The 19,065-nt window shown below is 34.7% G+C and overlaps 2 protein-coding genes across 2 annotated transcripts; both read left to right on the top strand.

Annotated features, from left to right (window-relative positions):
- The first annotated feature begins 550 nt into the window (after positions 1–550).
- On the top strand, positions 551–10,918 carry LOC111445065 (vacuolar-sorting protein BRO1). The gene is made up of 8 exons (XM_023083282.1): positions 551–1,331; positions 1,647–2,597; positions 2,909–2,998; positions 3,577–3,645; positions 6,924–7,064; positions 7,894–7,942; positions 9,731–9,834; positions 10,045–10,918. The coding sequence occupies exons 1-8, from the start codon at positions 645–647 to the stop codon at positions 10,609–10,611; spliced, it is 2,658 nt and encodes an 885-aa protein (XP_022939050.1). The 5' UTR covers positions 551–644; the 3' UTR covers positions 10,612–10,918.
- Positions 10,919–13,794: 2,876 nt separating this feature from the next.
- Positions 13,795–16,320, top strand: LOC111445474 (homeobox-leucine zipper protein HOX3-like). Its single transcript, XM_023083875.1, has 4 exons — positions 13,795–13,879; positions 13,964–14,166; positions 14,250–14,329; positions 15,905–16,320. The coding sequence occupies exons 1-4, from the start codon at positions 13,795–13,797 to the stop codon at positions 16,227–16,229; spliced, it is 693 nt and encodes a 230-aa protein (XP_022939643.1). The 3' UTR covers positions 16,230–16,320.
- The last annotated feature ends 2,745 nt before the right edge of the window (positions 16,321–19,065 follow it).

A 19,065-nucleotide genomic window follows, 5' to 3' on the forward strand; every position in this document is an offset into this window, starting at 1 on the left:
AATATTATTGGGAAATTAAATTGAAATCAAAATCAGTTAATTTTATTGATTATATAGAGATAATTATATTTTTGAAATTTGGATGAAATATTTTTAATTTAAATTCTTAATAATTTGATTTTTTATATAATAATTTGGAATTATGGTAAAAAATCCTATTTAAAATATGAATTTAAAATTAGAAAATTGAAACTCCAAACATATTTTATTATAAATATTAATATTTTATCTTTATAGATTTTATTTTTTTAACTTTTAAATACTAAATTCTAAGATCTAGTTATAGTTGAAAAATTTTATAAAAAATTTATTTAAAAAATTAAAAATAACAAATATTAACGGAGAATAGTTTAACTAGTTAGCAGGTGGACTATCTTAGATTTAATTTTGTTATCAACTAAAAAAAAGTTTTAAATAATAATACTTGGAAAAATTAAAAAAGAAGTTAACAAAAGAAAAAAAAACAAAGAAATTCTAATTTCCTTCGTGAAGAAGAAAATTAAAAAGAAAAAAGAAAAAAGAAAAAAGAAAAACAATAAAAACGAAGGCTTTGAAGAAGAAACTAGAAGAAGTAGATTCAGTCAATCAAGAGGCCTCTCGTCTGCCTCCATTTCCGAAGCTTAGAGTTTATCGAATCGGAAAAAATGGCCGGTTCGGCCTCATCCTCATCGGCCGGCACCAGTTCCAACATCATGCTCGCCATCTTCGAGAAGAAAACCACTCAACTCGATCTCTACCGCCCTCTCCGCAACTACATCGCCTTCAATTACTCCGAGCGCGACGCCCAGAACCTTGAAGACGACCTTCAAACCCTCAAGGACTACCGCTCCGATCTCGAGCGCCAGTCCGATCCTTCCCCCACCGCCCGTCGCGATCTCCTTCAGAGCTACTTCAAAGCCCTCTGTCTCGTCGAGACCCGATTCCCGATTTCCCCGGATAAGGACCATGTCAACACCATCACCTTCGTCTGGTACGACGCCTTCAAGCAGAAGCAGAAGGCTTCTCAGCAAAATATCCACTTGGAGAAGGCTGCGGTTCTGTTCAATTTAGGTGCGGTTTATAGCCAGATTGGCCTCTCGTTCGATCGCGCTACCGTTGAGGGGCGTCGCCAGGCCTCGCACGCGTTTATTGCGGCGGCTGGGGCGTTCGCCTTCTTGAGGGACAATGCGTCCACCAAAGCGTCGATTGGTAGTTCTACGACTGTGGATGTTTCGGTTGAGTGTGTCGGTATGTTGGAGAGACTGATGTTAGCGCAGGCTCAGGAGTGTGTATTTGAGAATACGATTGCGAAAGGCAGTACGCCTGGTGTCTGCGCAAAGATCTCTCGGCAGGTAAGTGTGTGATTTTGCTCGTTGTATTGCTCTTGGACTTTCTGATCATCCGTTCGGTTGCAGAATGTTGTTCGCATTTTGTTGCGGGTGATCTATTCAAATCTGTTCATGTGGAGAATATGATAGATTTGAACCCAATTAGTTGTAGTTCAATGTTTCGTTTTTGCTAAATTTACCATACTTGTGGAATGAATTAATTCTTTCATTGTCATTTGAAACTCCCGATCTCAATGTGTTCATTAGCGTGGCGATTTGCACCCTCAAATGTTCTTATTATGCATTCTGCTGAAGTAATTATGATTGATGTGTTGGCAGGTTGGTTTATACTATGAGGAAGCTTTGGCAGCCCTCAATTCTCCACCTCTTAGCCAGCATTTTGATAAGGCCTGGATAGCTCATGTGCAGATGAAAGCAGCTCTGTTTTTCGCCGAAGCTTGCTACAGGTACAGTTTAGAGTTGCACGAAAATGAAAATATTGCTGAGGAAATTGCTCGGTTAAGGAGTGGAATTAGTGCTTTAACGGAGGCTAAGAAGTCATCAAAAGGTGCTGCGGCGCAGCTTCTTGATGCTATTAACAAGTTAGAGGCCAATCTTAACCGTAATTTGGAGAGAGCTGTGAAGGAAAATGACAGAGTCTACCTCATGAGGGTTCCTAATCCTAGTACTCTGCCTCCTCTCCCAGCTTTCTCCATGGTGAAGTCAATGGCAATGAATGAAGTGTTGGACGCAAGCAAGGAAAAGATGTTTGCTTGTCTTATTCCAGATAGCAGTGCTAAAGCTCTTTCTAGGTACACTGAAATGGTTGATGACATTATACGAACACAAGCTGAGAAATTGCAACAAGCAAGTGAGCTCACCCGCGTAAGGCTCAAGGAAATGGACCTTCCGGAATCTATTCTTGCCTTGGAAGGAAATTCTTCCTTGCCAACAGATCTTAAAGAAGATGTTGAGGCAGTGCAAATTAGTGGAGGCCCAATAGGTTTGGAGGCCGAGTTACAACAACTCAGGGATCTAAGAAGAGTAAACAGTGAAATGCTAGTGCAGATTGAGGAGCTCCTGCAGAAAGAAGCAAGAGAGGATTCCCAATTCCGAAGTCAATTTGGGACTCGGTGGACTAGGCCTCAGTCCAGTACATTGACCAAGAACATACAAGATAGATTGAATAGATTTGCTGGTAACTTGAAGCAAGCTGCAGAAAGTGATGCCAGGATTGAGCGTTCAGTGAAAGATCATTCATCTCTCTTGTCAGTTCTTGATCACCGTCCAGTATGTTCTGTTCATAATCTTATTTTCCTGTTCATTTCGTGAATTCTTTTTGTAAGTGTCTGGCTTATTTTGTGGCTCCAAACTATACCCTCTTTTAATAGAGACATGGACTCCTCACTGAATATGTAGCTCATTGACATCTGTTAACTAATTACAATATTTGGTGAATTTACTATTTTGTTGTTACTTTGTGAAACGAGGAATAGACTTCTGGATTTTTTTGAAGGAACTTATCATTTACTTTCCTCTTGTCATTTGCTATCAGTAATCGTTATTTTTGGTTAATTAGTGTTGTGGCGTTGTTATCTCAGGTAGAGTCTGCTCTCCCAACTCTTGCTAGGCCGATAATGTCTTTGGATGCCAATGAAGATGCTATTCTTGGGACCCTAAAGCAGAGCTTGGTATCTTATTCTTATATTTCTTTTTCATGCTTTCTATTTTCCTTTACCTGGTTTTGAATTATTTTATCCAAGTGCTTATGCATAAATAAATTTTTTCCTCGAGTTTCTTGACCTGTAGATTTTTTAAGATTAGACCGTAGCTCCCAGTTTTAGCTCTGACAGAAGATGTTTAGCTAGTAATTGCTGGATGTAAAACAGAAGTCTTAGGTGTATTTTTTTCAGTTTGTCAAATGCTTGATTTTTGTTTCCAGTGCATATATTGTGAATGATTCTTCTGTCTGAACCGATGGTCAAAAGAGCAAGTGGTAAATATATCTTTGGAGTAATAGGTTGAAACCATGTGGCTCCTACCTAAGATATTAATAATCACAAGTTTTTTTGACGTCAAATATTGTAAAGGTAAAGGGTTATCCTTTGAGATTAGTTGAGATTGTGTACCATAGTCCAAGCACCCATCAGTTATGGAAAGAAAACCACACTTTTTGGAAACTTGTCAATTTATGTCGCCACATAAAAGAATTAATTTTGTTTACTCTTGTTTAATGTGCATTGCAAATGTTGCATGTTCTGCTATGCAGAGGCAGTTGGAAAATCTTGGTGCTCAACGAGCTGGTCTTGAAGACATGCTTAAAGAGATGAAGAGGAAGGTATAATATCTGCACTTTGTTACTCAACATATTTGCTTTTGAGTCTAATTGTCTGCACTAGAGATGGTCAAATCCTTGTGTCCCTCTTATCTCAATAGCTAATGAGGCTTATGGTTTCACATTGTTAATTATACATTTTGATACAAAATAATAATTTTTTCTGAAAGTAAATAAATAAAGACAATGATTGTATGAAAAGAACTTTAAGCATCGTATGAGTGTGTGTATGTTTGACTTGTGAGAAAGTGTATATAGTGACAGATTCTAGAAATGGGAGGATTGGCTAGGTATCAAGCAGGCTTGGGTAGCAAGATATGAAAATTACTCACCAACTCACCCCTATCAAAAGAAATGGATCATGATAAATTCTCCAAAGTTAGAAATATAAAAAAGACGGTTAGATATACAAGCTCTAGGCCACTTATAATTACCTTAAATCCTTCAAAGCATTTTTAAAAAGAAACAAATTAGAGCTATTACAACCAGACCAAAAAAAGATACTAAGGTAGGGGATAGGCAGGGTTCCTAAAGAACTATGAAGAAGAGCCTTGTATCCCTTATAATCGTCTGCTGGTTGTAATTACAAAAGATTTAGTGTGGTTTGAGCACCACCAAAAGAAACACGCTTTGCACTATTATAAAGAAGAGACAATTAAGGAAGCTTGTCCTATAAAAATCTTTGATTTCTTTTTCTTCCATAATTGCCAAAAGATCGATCTAGCCACACAATTTGAGAACATTCTGGCTTTGCCTTCAAAATACCAATCTGCTAGTCTCCATTAGTCAATCATTCATGCTTCCTGGGGATGCAAAGAGATAGACCGAATCCATTCTAATAAAGTATCAACTTCTGGAACTAAAGGAACAATGAAGGAAATATGATCCATTGATACTCTTCGTGCAAAAAGTAACAAACCAAAGAAAACCATAGGGGACAACGCTCAATTTCAGAACTATCTTCAAAGCTTCTCATTTGTATCGAGGTTGGTGTCGAGGCTTCTGTGTGTAGCATAACGCTATTGGCAAGTGTGAACCTTCATGGAAAAAGATGAAGTTTAAGAAAGAAAATATATAAAAGATGAACAAGGTTCAAATATTGGTCTTTCAACATAGAGTCAATACTCCACAAAATAAGAAAACATGATTCACGTCAACAATCAGTTCTTTAAGGCATTTACGCATCTTCAGAGGGGAAGGCTGACTCTCAAAAACAAGAAATATTGACCAACCTCGACTTTCAAACAAGAAATATTGGCCATCCTCCCCATCTATTATCTATCACTTTTTCCCATCCCCACAAAGATTTCAGCAGCCATTGAGAGACTTTATCCAATTTTTTCGTGGAGAGGCAACAAGGAAAAGGGTGGATCTCATGTTCTTAGATGGGAAAAAGTCAAGCTCCCTTGGAGAAAGGAGGCTTAGGCTTAGGGATTATTTCCCTAAACCAGAGAAATATATCCTTGATAATAGATGGCTTAGAGATTTTTAAGTATGAAGGGAGCGTTTCCTATGCTGGAAAGCTTCAAGGAAGGTGCAGGCTTTAGGCGTACCTTTCCGACAACCAAAGCGATGCACAAAGCTGTGCCTAGACTTTCAAAACAGACGAAGGACCATCTTTATTGGGGATTTTTATCCAGGAAGGAGGGATCTTCGTGCTTAGAGTTTGAAGTTCTAATCCATGTGAGAAGTCACATGCAAGTTCCCCTTTTTTTCTAATTGTTTTGTTAATCCCTCCTCCAGCATCCCAGTTTTTTCCTTCTTGTAGAAGGTTTAAATCTCTACGAACCCTAAGTATCTTGTCTAGTAGGTTCTTCATAGCTGACACCACGGATCAAAAAAATTATGGGAAGGTCATCATCATCTATAGGATTGCAATGCTGTATCCTTTCTAAGAGAGTGTTAGATGGCCTCACTCATCTTTTGTGGTCTTGTGATTATGCTTCAATATTGTGGATCAGTTTATTTCATACTTTCAACATTAGTATGTTTCGTCTTGGAGTTTTCAGTTCCATGATTGGGGATACAACGGTCATTCATCCTTTCTTTCAAAAGAGTGGTTTACTGTGGTGAGCGGGCATTTGTGCTTTGCTTTGGGGTCTTGGGGGGGAAGGAACAATGAAATGTTTAGAGGGGTGGAATGGTCTTGGTAGGAAGTTCAGTCTCTAGTTAGGTTTCATACCTGGTGTGAAAGGACTTTTGTAATTGTCGTTCAGAGTTTCATCTTGCTTCACCAAAGCCTTTTCTTTTGTTTGGCTCGGTTTGAGTTTTTATTTATTTATTTTGTAATGTCTCTTGTATTTTTTCATTTTTTCTCTCAATGAAATCTCAGTTTAATAAAACAAGAGGGAAAAAGAAGAGAAAAGAGGACCATAGTATACCAAGAACCACAAAAAGATCTTCCCGTTTTTGAAGTCGTGAAATTCCAAACAAGGTTCACTAATAGGAATTTCCACTTCAGAGTTGTATAAGTAAATTGTAGACATTGTGTTAGAGTAGTGTGCCGCTATATAGTTATAATGTTGTTCATTCAAGGAACAAAAGTCATCTGAGATGGATCTTCTACCAAAAAATGGATCTACCTAGCTGAAGTCAAATGCCTCCCAACTTTTGTTTCCATAAAACTATGGGCCAACTGGCATCTAAATGCATGATTTATGTTGTTTCCACCATATCAACTCAATTCTGAATTTGCAGTGGTATGGCGTGCAGCTCATAGTATTGAAGAATATTACTTACTCTTTTTATAAATTTTGTTGCAATACAATTATATCCTATTTTGGTTTTGTCTAGTGTCAGATTTAAGGCTTCCAATTGGGTGTTTGTTTCCAAGTCGTTTTTTTGTATTGTTAGTTTGTTTCTTTGGATGACTTCCTTTTATTGCACTATTTTTTTTTAATGCCATTTGTATACTTTCATCTTCTAATTGAAAGCTAGCTTCTCTTGAATAAAAGGAAATTATATTTTACTTTGGTTATTTGCTCTCAAATCCAAGTTTGTATATGAAAGTAATAAGTTGTGGGAGGGCAGTTTGAATGTGGGTGCTGTTCTTATTTTACCCCAAAGGATCTGTATTCTTTCATCCTCTTAATGGAAGCTGGTATCTCATAATAAAAGGAAATTTTATATTTTATTTTTGGTTGTTTGCTCTCAAATCTCAGTATTGATATGAAAGTATGACAACTTGTGGAACATCTGCTAGTTATTCTAAGTTGTCAATAATTTTGCATTGATGTGTTCGTCAAACAAATGATGTCATTGTCTCTTTTATGCTGCTTCAGGATGATATACTACCAAAATTGATGACATCAACTGGGTCCTACGAGGATCTTTTCAGGAAGGAGATATCCAAATATGACAATATATGCGAGGAGATTTCTCGAAACATTGAAGCCCAAGAACAATTGTTGTTGCAAATTCAGGTTTATTTCTCCACCTGTTGTATTTTCATGTTTTTAGAATTTACTTCAAGCTGTTATTGTGAACGAATACCTTGTCCAACATTAGTTCTATGCAATGTTGTTGGAATATAGATAAGACCTTGTTAGATTTGTGATACTTTTTCGTTTTTATGTTTTTGAAAATAAAAAGTACAAGGAAAATGATAATTTGTTTGGTATACTTATTTTCGAAAATAATTTTTAAAAAAGCTCATAAAATAGCCTATTTTCGAAAACAAAAATTTATTGTTTTCTTTATTTTGAATTATGTTTTAAAAGAAGTTTTGAAAAAAAAAGATACACTTTTCGTACAACACCTCCCCCATCAAACAAGGAAGATTTCCCTTTTTCTTCAAAACCCAGTTGCCCACTACTCTACGTACGGGGGTGGACCTCATCAATTTCTATGAAGAAATTTTTATTATAAAAGCCAAAATAACAAAAATCAACGAACCAAAGATACCAAATTTTTTTGAATAACGCAAGGGGCTGAACGTGTAATTTAACAAAAGCTAGAGGATTAAAATTGAAAATTTGGCAGTTTCAAGTTGAAAGGATCAAAGGGGGAAAGTGGGTAAAATAATTGGCTTTTAAAAATTCAGGCTCAAAATATAATATTGATTAAAGTTGAGGGACCAAAATTATATTTTAAATAGGTTTCAGTAAAAGGTTGATCTGAAATATAAAATTTTGAATATTGTATGATTAATGTTGTATACGGTTATATGATTTCTTAAAGAACATTATCCAGAATATGATTTCTGTAGATGATTGATCTGAATTAGTAATTGGTTCTGTCATTGTTTTCCAGGGCCAAAACAATGAGTTTTCTGTCATCTTTAATCTAGAAGACTACAAAGGTATGTTTTGTGTAGTTGAGGATTTATTAACTCTAAATGAGTTTTCTGTCATGGTTATGGATGTGATTGAAGTGAAGGATTATTCTCTCTTTTGTTCTGTGTTTATTCGTGGTTGGCTGTGTAAAAACTCTTTCGTATTGTTTTTAAGCTCTTAGAATTTGGAAAATTACTTGGTAGATTTTTACTTCCTTCGTGTGTCTTTAGTTCGCAGGTTCGGAATATTGATAATGATGAACCTTTTACTTCGTCTGTTTTTCATCTCAATTCAAAAAGATCTAGTTGAATTCGTATGTTCTCACGTTCTGATACATGCATCTCATGAAACTGTGTGGAATGTTTTTTCTTTACTTCCTTTGTGTCTCTTTAGTTCGCAGGTTCGGAATATTGATAATGATGAACCTTTTACTTCGTCTATTTTTCATCTCAATTCAAAAAGATCTAGTTGAATTCGCATGTTCTCACGTTCTGATACGTGCATCTCATGAAACTGTGTGGAATGTTTTTTTCTTTTTGATGAGAGCTTCTCTGCTTATTGTGTTGGCTCTTTGTCCTTCATAAATTCAATACTCAATTTCTAATCTTAAAACGTCCATTATCCTTGGTAATTTCAGAATGCTAGGTTCTACATAATAAAGAGCTTAGCTCGATAGTTCTTTATTATTTCATTTTTTCTCAACAGAAGTTTGATACTTTATCCTAGAAGAAAAAAAGTTTAAACCTTGTTTTAGTCCCTAATCTTTCAAGTTTCAAGTTTCTTCTACTTTTGTCATTCAAGATGTCTATTTAAGTCCTTAAACTTTCTAAGTTTTTTCTACTTTGGACGCCGAACTTTTGAAATATTTATTTTAATCCCGAAACTTTTAAAAACAATTATTTTGATCCTTGCTATGTTACTTTCATGCCTTGAATCCGCTTTGCTCTATGTTTATTTTTAAATTATGGCTTGAAATTAGGCTTGTATTAACATAATAGTACACATCCTTGAAACTAAGTCAAATTTAAATAAAAACTAACGACCAAAATGGTTATATTTTTTAAAGCTGAGGGATAAAAATAGACATTTTAGAAGTCCGGGGATCAAAATAGAATAAATTTGAAAGTTTAGGATCTAAGAAGACATTTTGAAAGTTTTAGGACCAAAATAGGATTTAAACCAAAAAAATATTAAGACTTAGAAGAAATGGGTTCATGTGATAGTGTGACTACATAACTCTAATTTAGTATTCTATGAGTTTTCTTGCCACCAAATGTAATAGGGTGGACCATGTTGTTTGGTGAGAGTAGTCCGAAGTGCATGCAAACTGGCGTATGCACTCAAAGATGTTATAATAAATAAATAAGAAAATATTAAATTTCCAGGTCATATTATAATGTGAGTTTTGCATGGCTACGGTAACTTATTCGTCTCGAAAGAGCTCTCGTAGGAAATTTGGAAGTAGTCCCATTGATTATCAGACAAACATCCTCGAACAGGTCCTCAAATTATTCTGATTGACATGCAATGTAATTTATTACTCCACTCGTGGACAATTTTGATGAAGTTCTGAAGTTCTTGTTTTGTTACTTAATTGTTGCATCTTCTTGTTATGTTTTCATGTTTTCTGGAGTCCATATCTGCTGTTGCAGACGTTCAGTGATTTGATTTCAGTCGCATTTATGGTTTAATTTAATTGCGTCCATTTGTGCCGTAGCTTCTGATTTATAATGCGTCAAATTGCTCAATCAGCCACTAGTTATATTCTGTTTCTTGCCCTCTGGTTTCATTTCCTTCCGTTCTGTTTGTTTCAGCATCCCGTGAAAGGTGCTACAAACAGATTCAAGCTGCAGTAGCCAAATACAGAGAAATCAAGGAGAACATCAATGAGGGATTGAAGTTTTATGTGACTCTTCAGGTAAGAAGTATCTGAAGTTCTTCCCTTGTGTTCCATTAGACTGATGTTCCATTGGGCCAAGGTTGAGGTTTTTTTAGTTATATATATATTAAACGTAATATCTTTGAACTGGTTTCGCATTGGACATCCTTGAAAGAAAGGGTATTGTTAGGGATCACTTTTTGTATCGGTTTTCTTGAGCTTAGACGTTGATCAACTTTTACTTGACAGGATGCAATCACAAATGTGAAGCAGCAATGTAGCGATTTTGTGATGACGAGAAACATCCAGTGCCGTGAAATGATGGAAGATGTCCAAAGACAAATGGCTGGCCTCAGTTTTCAGGACAGTAAAACCTCAGGTGGTGGCTATAACACTAGCTATCTTTCTGTAGGATCCCACAATCAACGGTCTCACTCGTCACAATCGGATGTTCGCCCACCACAATCTTACTACCAACCACCACATGAGCAGTCGCCCATTGGTGGGTATGCTCAGCAACATCCCCAATCCCATCCCCAACCCCATCCCATGTACAGTTCCCCACAGCAGGCACCCCCTTCCTACCACTCTCCTGCTCCTGCACCTACACCAGGTACTAGTCCCTACCCACCGCACCCCCAGGCACCTCAACAACCTTCAGCGAACCACGAGTATGGCCAACCTGCGTATCCTGGGTGGCAAGGGCCATACTACAACGCCCATGGTCCACAGCCTGGATCTATGCCTCGGCCTCCTTACACCGTCCCGAACCAGTATCCACCACATCAGCAAGGTGGTTACTACAAGCAACAATAATCGGCATTCCATACCTTCTCAGCTGTATGTTTTGTCTGGAAAGTGATTTGTTTCGAAACAATTGTCTTGTCCCTTCGCTCGGATGGATTTCATTTTAGATTGTTTTTCATATAGACTACATCTTTTTCGATCTCCGGTGCTTATCGTCTATTTCTTTGCAGAAGGCGTATGTGTATTCTGTATTTCAGTCGAGAAATTTTTCTATGTATAGATTACTATTTTCCTGTTAAAGATGTAAAGTACAAATGACTGGGCATTTTAAGTAATAACAACAATAACAGAATGTGTTGGAACGAGTTTTATTTAATACTTTGTTTGAGTTGCATCTTTATTAAGGATAAAAATGAATAATGCTTACCTCTACAGATATAGTTTCAGACTCTTCTATTGACATAGATTATTTGAGATTTAGTATGTGCTTTTTCTTTTCTCCTTTTCTTTCTTTGTTTATTTTCTCATGAGTTCTCATCAACCTTGAAGTTTATGTGATAAGAGCTCAAAATGAGGGACAGTTTACTGTGCAAGGATAGTCCATTCATGGTAAGGGGATGAGTTTTTAAGAGGTAGCTATCGAGGAGTAGGGTAAGGCGGTTTGGACATCGGTTACCTCATAGCTCTTATCCAAGAGTTAGTTCAAGAATGATACTAAGTCGAGATCTAACTAGAGTGAAGTCGAGATGTGAATTTGGTCTAATCCATCTACACATGAGACTCTTAGTTTGTTTGGTATATCAAATAATAGCTATCAAATTGATTCACTGACGAATTCAAACTCAGACCAAAATGAACATAATATTAAAAGTCTTCTATTAAATATCAATTCCAATATTAAATAAAAAAATGATTGACAAATGAAATGAAAGTCACAAAATATATATATATATATTTATCATCCCAAATTTTTATTTACTAGCATTCGATGTACAACGATGGAGAAAGTTTAGTCTTCAATTTTGATATTTTATTTAGTGGGTCAACGTTGATATGTCCCCTTTAATTATTCATAAATTTCAAAGAAAATAATATTTTTAAAATAATTTGAGTTTCATAGTTTAAAGTCACTTGGACTAATGAGTCATAGTCGAACAAGACCTAATCAAAGTCGATTTGAACCAACCAATCCTACTAAAAACAAATACGCAATTGTCACATAGTTTCTCAGAAACAATCAATGAATTTTTTTTTTTTTTTTGTTGAAATTTTGAAAATTTGCATTTTCTATTATTATTTTTCATGTGCAATATTTCTTTCAGAATTTAAACGTTTACCTGTTACTACCTCACAAAGTTCAATTAGATATTCTACAATCAAATTTCAACCATCATAGAAGACATATTGAAAATTGATGGTCGAGGAAAGGAATATTGAAAATTTCAAATATATAAAAGTTGCCATTGAGACCTAAAAAATATAATCTTGAACGCGTCATAGAAGACATAAACTTGAAATATAAGCAAGAACACAAAATATTGGAAGAGGGAGAGCCACACAAACAAGAAGTAGGCCAAAGCTGTGAGCCATGGAGAAGACATTGGTTCCCCTCATGTTTCTTTGTACAAACCACACACTTGGCCCCACTCCTCTCCCCTAGGATCCACACTTAATTGCCATGTCAGCAGCATCAGCACCCGTGTTCATCGCTACTTTGACCCGAGAAATATTATTTAAAAAGACTATAACAATGAGACTATCGATTTGATTCTTTTTATTCTAGTCTAGCAAATAAAAAAATATCGAAACATTATAATTAGGTATATTCCATACCATTTAAAAATCAATATATATATATATTTTCATATATAGTAACTTGATTTTCAGAATAAAATTAATAATTATATTTGCATGCCATAATAAATTATGATACAAATAATAGTATTATATAGAAAGGTGGACTAAGTTCCATATTTATTACCACCATTTTCTATGCCACCAATAACAAAACAAATGGTCAAAATTTAAAAGTAATAATTTAGTATAATGTAATTTTTGTTTTTAAAAAAATAAAATTGAAATTTGATTCATTCTTATGAGCAATTGCATAAGATTGTACTAAATTATTACTTTTAAATTACCTAAATAAATTTGGAACTTATATAACATAATATTGAGCGTATCCGAAAAGTTACTAACGAATAAAAATAATAATATTATTACGTGCGAAAGATTTGGATGTCTCGATCATACTTGTCTAAGATGTGTTGTTCATGGCTGCATGCTCGTTCTAAACCCGTTTTTACTTGCTTCAATCTTAGATAGGTTTTTATTATTTTTGTTGTGTCAATATAGGGTGTACGATGAGACATCAAAATTATGTCTATACTCACCAGGGTTAAAATGCCTCAAAATGTACTATAGAGGATGCGAGTACTCAATTCTTTCTAATAGGTATTTTAAATTATTATTTTTGTTTGTTAGTAACTTTTCAAACCATATGAAGAAGAACGTTTGAATCCAAATCTTTGGCGCGTAATAATATTATACACGTACACAAAAGAGTATTAAAGAAACCATATATATTGTTGACCGAGTCAAGAGATTCTCTTCATTTAATTTTTCCATTCACATTTCATCGTTAATGGTAAAAAGAGTTACTCTTCGCTGTCACCATTTATATCATTTATATATGGTTGGAACTCACGCATTTTGCATATTATATATATCAGGATACTTTTTCAATATGATTAGTACGAACGCATACCTATATGATATTTATGTTCATCATGATATTATGCAAGTCCTTTCCCTTCATGGTGTTCAGTGTGTGTTAGCTCGATCAGTGAGGTCCGGGGGTATGTATACGAGCCTACTTAGTGGGCCCATATGCGTGTGCGTGGACCGTATGTAGCGAAATACTACACATCTAACTAACTAGAGAGCAGAGTCCAGGCCATGTCAGAAAAAGGGTCCACGGAGAAGTGATTTTCAGGAGAAGCACCCAATCATTTCTCCAGCTGACTTTATTTTTTGAACTGACAACCAAATTTCAAAGCCCAACAAAATCTCATCTGTTTATTCTTCACCCTATATTTTTCCACACCTATCATTGTTACACGTGTCATACAATTCTTTGACTTTGACCACCAAAGTCAATAAAACCCTAACCCAACTCTTTAACCCTTCCAAGATTTTCTTCTTCATTCTCCCTTTTACCTTCCTTCCCTTCTTCTTCCTCTTCTAACTTTCATGGCGTTTTTACCCATCAACTCATCCAGCTTGGATCTCTCGATATCCATGCCCGGCTTTGCTTCTTCTCCGCCTCGTCCTTCAGGTAAGCACTCGACGTACGTACGTTTAGATTTGTGATTCTGTTGCATTTTGATTAAAGCGAGAATGAGGCGAGGAGTTCATGCAGCAAAAGAATTGGACATGAACCGGGTACCGGATGTAGGAGAAGCCGCGGAGGAAGAACGAGCGGTGGCGGCAAGGACGGAGGAGGAAGAGGAGAGCTGCAGCATTGGCAATGGAGGTGGTCAGCCAAAGAAGAAGCTTAGTCTATCAAAACATCAGTCTCGTCTCCTTGAAGATATCTTCAGGCATAGCCATTCACTAAACCCTGTGAGCAAAATCATCTCAAAATTAATTAATGATTTTCTAATTCCTTAATTAATTCCTTAATTAATTAATTATTTTTTTTTTAGAAGCAAAAGGAAGCCTTGGCTATGGCACTTCAGCTGAAGCCAAGGCAAGTTGAAGTCTGGTTTCAGAATCGTAGGGCCAGGTAATTTTTATACATAATTATTTTTCATTTTATTTTTTAAACATTTAATTACAACAAAATAAATAAACAAATAAAAGAAATTATTTTTTTATTTTGTTTTAATGTACTTATGTTAAAATTTTGGTTATTAAAGAAATAAATAAGGTTAGTTATTATTAAAATTTAACAATAATAATACTAAATATTTTTATAATTTAGATATAATAATTATTAGTTAATCAAATTTTTGAAAAGCATTAAAAACTAATAAAAAAAGTTGTTAAAAAATAAAATACTGAATTAAACTTAATAAAATAAATAATTTTATAGGGTAAAAATAATAAAAACACAATTTTTTTTTATAAATAAAATAAAATAAGAAATATAAGTTGAATTATTTTGAATATTTTTTAATTAAGAAAAAAAAAATCAATAACTAATATTCAATTAACTAATTTAATGGGACAACTCACATCCTAATTTTGTTCTAATAAACCAAGGTTCCGAGGTTTAGACCAATGAGTTCGATTATTGAAAGTTGAGCTAGCCTTACCTTAATTTGTTCTGCTTTTTGGCGTGACCTGACCACAACGAATATAATGACTTTCATAAATTTCTTTATTTAAAAAAAAAACTATAAGGAAAATTGTTATCGAACCAAACCTAAGTCTTTTATAATGTATCGAACTAGAGTACATCTTAAATTTATATATTTTTGTTGACTTTGAATTAATTATCCTGTGCTAAATTGATACAGTAGAAAATGAGTAAAAAATATACATTTATTATTATTATTATTATTATTTTTTGCTTCTTACCTTCTAAAATTGAAAAATAAAAAATAACTCTATTTTTTTTTTTATTTCATTCAGAAAAGAACCAAAAAAAAACAAAAAACTTAAATGTGCTTGATAACGGTTTCTTGTTTATTGTTTTATTGTTTTTTTTTGTAACATTTTTATTAATAACCTTGAAATTCTAAAAAAATTTAAAAAGATACTCTTTTCTCATTTCTTCAACACTATATTCATTTTTTTTTTCATAAATTTCTAAAATTTATATAATCATAAATATAAGAAATTTCAATATCCAAATTTGTTCGAAAAATAATTATTTTGAGAGATTTAAAAAAAAAACTAATAAAATCTATCATTCAAATTTGATGTGCCATGCCATTTTTTTTTGTGTTCTCTATTCAATTTGTCTTAAATAATATTAAGTTGCATAATTATTTCAATTAAACTAACAAATTTTGTAAATTGTTAACCAACAACATGCTAATTGATATATATTTTTGTATATCGATTTGGTAACGTGACATTTAGTTGGTAAGGTTTGACATTTTAGCATATTCACATTTCTCAATTCAATAATATATTTTCTTTTATTTTGTCCCGGGACTTAATTTCAGTAGATGATTAAATTGAATTTTTGAAAAACTGATAATTTGATTCAGCTTCTAGGTTGACATTTTTTTATTGGGTCAACCTGACTGACTCGAAAATAGAGTTAAAATGTAAGGAATATTATAAAATTAGTAGAGGGGTGTTTATATTTGATCAAAATTTGATCTAACAAATAACAATAATATTATAGGAGCAAGCTGAAGCAAACTGAGATGGAATGCCAGTATTTAAGGAGGTGGTTTGGCTCATTAACGGAGCAAAACCGCCGGCTGCGGCGGGAACTGGAGGAGCTCAGAGCTACTAAGGTTGCTGTCCCAGCCGTCGTCTCAAGGCACAGCCGACAGCCACCCCTGCCGGTGTCCACTATAACCATGTGTCCCCAGTGCAAGCGCGTAACCGCTGCCACTATAACATCTAGTCCGGCTGCAGCCACCCAGACCGCCATTGCCACCACTGCAACGCCATCGAAGGCGGTTCGGTCAGCCCTGAAGTTGCAGCAGCCGTCGCAAGCTTGACGATCGGCTGACGAAGAAGGGCAGAAATGAACAAATGACAACAAACCATGGTTAGAAAATGACCTTAGGCTGTTCCTCCATTGAAAACATAATCTGCATAGGTTCACTTTTTTTTTTTTTTTTTTTTAATTTTGTTTTATTTTATTTTTATTTGAATCTAAGATTTAAGTTACTATTTAATGTTAAAATATTACAATATTAAAATTTAAAATTTAGCTTTCTATCTGGTTAGCCCTTTGTGTTGGTCGTTTGATCTTGGAGACGATGATAGCAAAGAAGCCCATCATTCTCAATGCACAACCCATAAGCCCATTTTATGAGATTGGTGTTTGAAAATGATTTTTTTTTTTTTGTTCATTGGGTTGGAAATTCTTTTTAAAACCATTATTAAATTGTGGGTCAGTTGGGTGGGTGATTGCAGCAAGCTCCATCTCTATCCTAATATTCTTAATTTTCATAATAATTTTAGAAGTAGGAGTAGAATAAGTTGGATTGTAATCTATTTTCTAATCGGTCGAGTTGACCCCATAAAAAATGTCTCACAAATCGACCTGAATTTTTGGTGTTTCACTTATTGAACATGATTTTATGGTTAGTCTACGACCCCTGGATATTGAAGGCGTTCTTGGGGTGATCTCGTAGTTCGTACGGGTGGAGACGATTGGGTCAGTCCATGAATTTTTTTCTTTCGCTGCATTTCGCTCAAAGTGTTGAAGGGAGATAGTGCATCAAGCTGTTTACAAGGACTAACTTGATCCTCTTCCCTAAGGATCCTAGATGAGGGAACCCTAAGAGAGCCATCGACTCCAACTACTGTCCATGTACGATTCCAAATAGATCTGACCAACTACCCATTCTACCTCCTCTACGTTCTTTCTAAAAATTCAACCTATATTAACATGAAAGACGTAGCTAATTAGATTTAAAACCCTTAACTCTGTGTCAGAAATGCTAAAACTCTATATTAAGATAATTTCATTTCAAATGATATAAAAAGCATTCTTAGAAATCTTATCTAAGATTTTATTAAAGAACAAGACATTTAGATCTAAAAGATTCAAAAATCCCAAAACGATAAGGAATCACTTCAAAAGAAAGTAAAATTTGGATTACCGATCAAATATCATAAAGTAAGAAAACTTGAATAATTTCAGGCAGACAACCAAAACCCATCAATTATCTTTTACTAACTATTCATCCCAACACATAAGGGTCCTGCCATACCTACTCCAAATAAGTCATGTTCTCGAATTTAGAACGGTAACGGTTGTTATAAACAAATTTCGATAGGAACATATTCAAATTTGTATTATTCAAATATCTATTTCTTATGATACTCATTTGGGCCGAGATAAGGATAGAGAAGACAAATCATATTTGGAATAAGCTCAAGGGTTAGTCTTTGACATTGTCCTACACCACCTTATCGTCGTCGATAGAATGAATTCATCCTATAGCAAGGAGGCCCCTCTTGTTATAGAGAGAAGGGAGGGAAAAAAATAATGCATGGACGTGAACAATAGTTTTAGCATGTACTACATTTACTATTTCCATTGGAATATGGTCTTTTGGTAAAGTTATGAGGGCTTATGATCAACGTAAACGATTTCGTACTCTTAATGAAGATAAATGAGATTTGTGGTACCTAACAAACAGTATCAGGGTCATGCACTTGACTAAGCAATGCCGGTGTGTAATCCTGAAGGACGAACCAAAGTTATAAATCTCAATGACATAGTCATGATGTCAGTGGTTAAGATCTATGAGACATGAAACAGACATACGAAATGCTCCAAAAGGCAAAAGAGTTAGCCTCAATAAGAGTAAACTCATAAGAATTTTCGTCAAAACAGAGAATTTCATATTATTACGAAGATTTTGTGAGGTTCATTGTCCGCAACAATAATACAATGGAGGGTCGTGTTATAAATATAAAAGAAAGTTTGAATTGTTCTTGAAAACCAACAAATCAACAGGGTATTGACAAATTATGTACGGATACACGGTTTGAACAATTAATTTTGTTTTTGTTTCGGTTTACATATACATAACGACTACTCGAAAAACTACCCCTTTTGAAGGCGTTGAAGACGACAATCAAATCAAGGATGTCCCTAATATGAATAATCAAAACCCTGTAAGTATATGGTTCCAACAAGAAGAAGGGATGAGTATTAATGGTGGGTTTGTTGTTAACTCCCTCCCAACCGAACATTTGGAATAAATTCTCAAAGAGGCCCTAAACAACATCACATGGGTCTTTCCTAGCAGCCAAAGAGAGAGGTTTATTCAAAACAAACATAAAAACAATGGTTGTGAGGGCCTTGACATTGATTGTTTTGGTCACTTTGGTTTTCTCCAAACCCTATAAATTTTGTATCAAACATGCATTCAACATGTCTTCCATCCTCCATTAAAAATGCCTCCTTTTGTTACTTTGCTTCGAGCCCCATTCGCACCTACGAATCACCCAAATATATACGTTCTATGCTTAGAAAATCTCGGTTATATCCAATGATTTACACAATAGTATTCCAAAAATATCTTTTTGAGTTCAACAATTATATAGGTGGAGGATTGAATCTTAATTTTTGAATGATAATTGATATTTTATCTACCCATCTGTACTTGGATTGATACTCTTTATTTAGGATGGATTAGGACGCAACTCCCATCCTATAGCTTACATAGATATCTAAATTAAGATGCAGATCTATCTCGATCCCTCGTAGATGGTCTTGTCACGATCGTGCAACTTATCTTTCACCTAAAAGAAAAAATGTAGCAAGAATGAATGCAAAATACTTAAAAAGTAGCTTGCTTGTAAGTTCAGAGT

Source organism: Cucurbita moschata, unplaced genomic scaffold (genome assembly GCF_002738365.1).
Source record: "Cucurbita moschata cultivar Rifu unplaced genomic scaffold, Cmos_1.0 Cmo_Scf00007, whole genome shotgun sequence".
In the NCBI taxonomy this organism is placed as follows: Eukaryota; Viridiplantae; Streptophyta; class Magnoliopsida; order Cucurbitales; family Cucurbitaceae; genus Cucurbita; species Cucurbita moschata.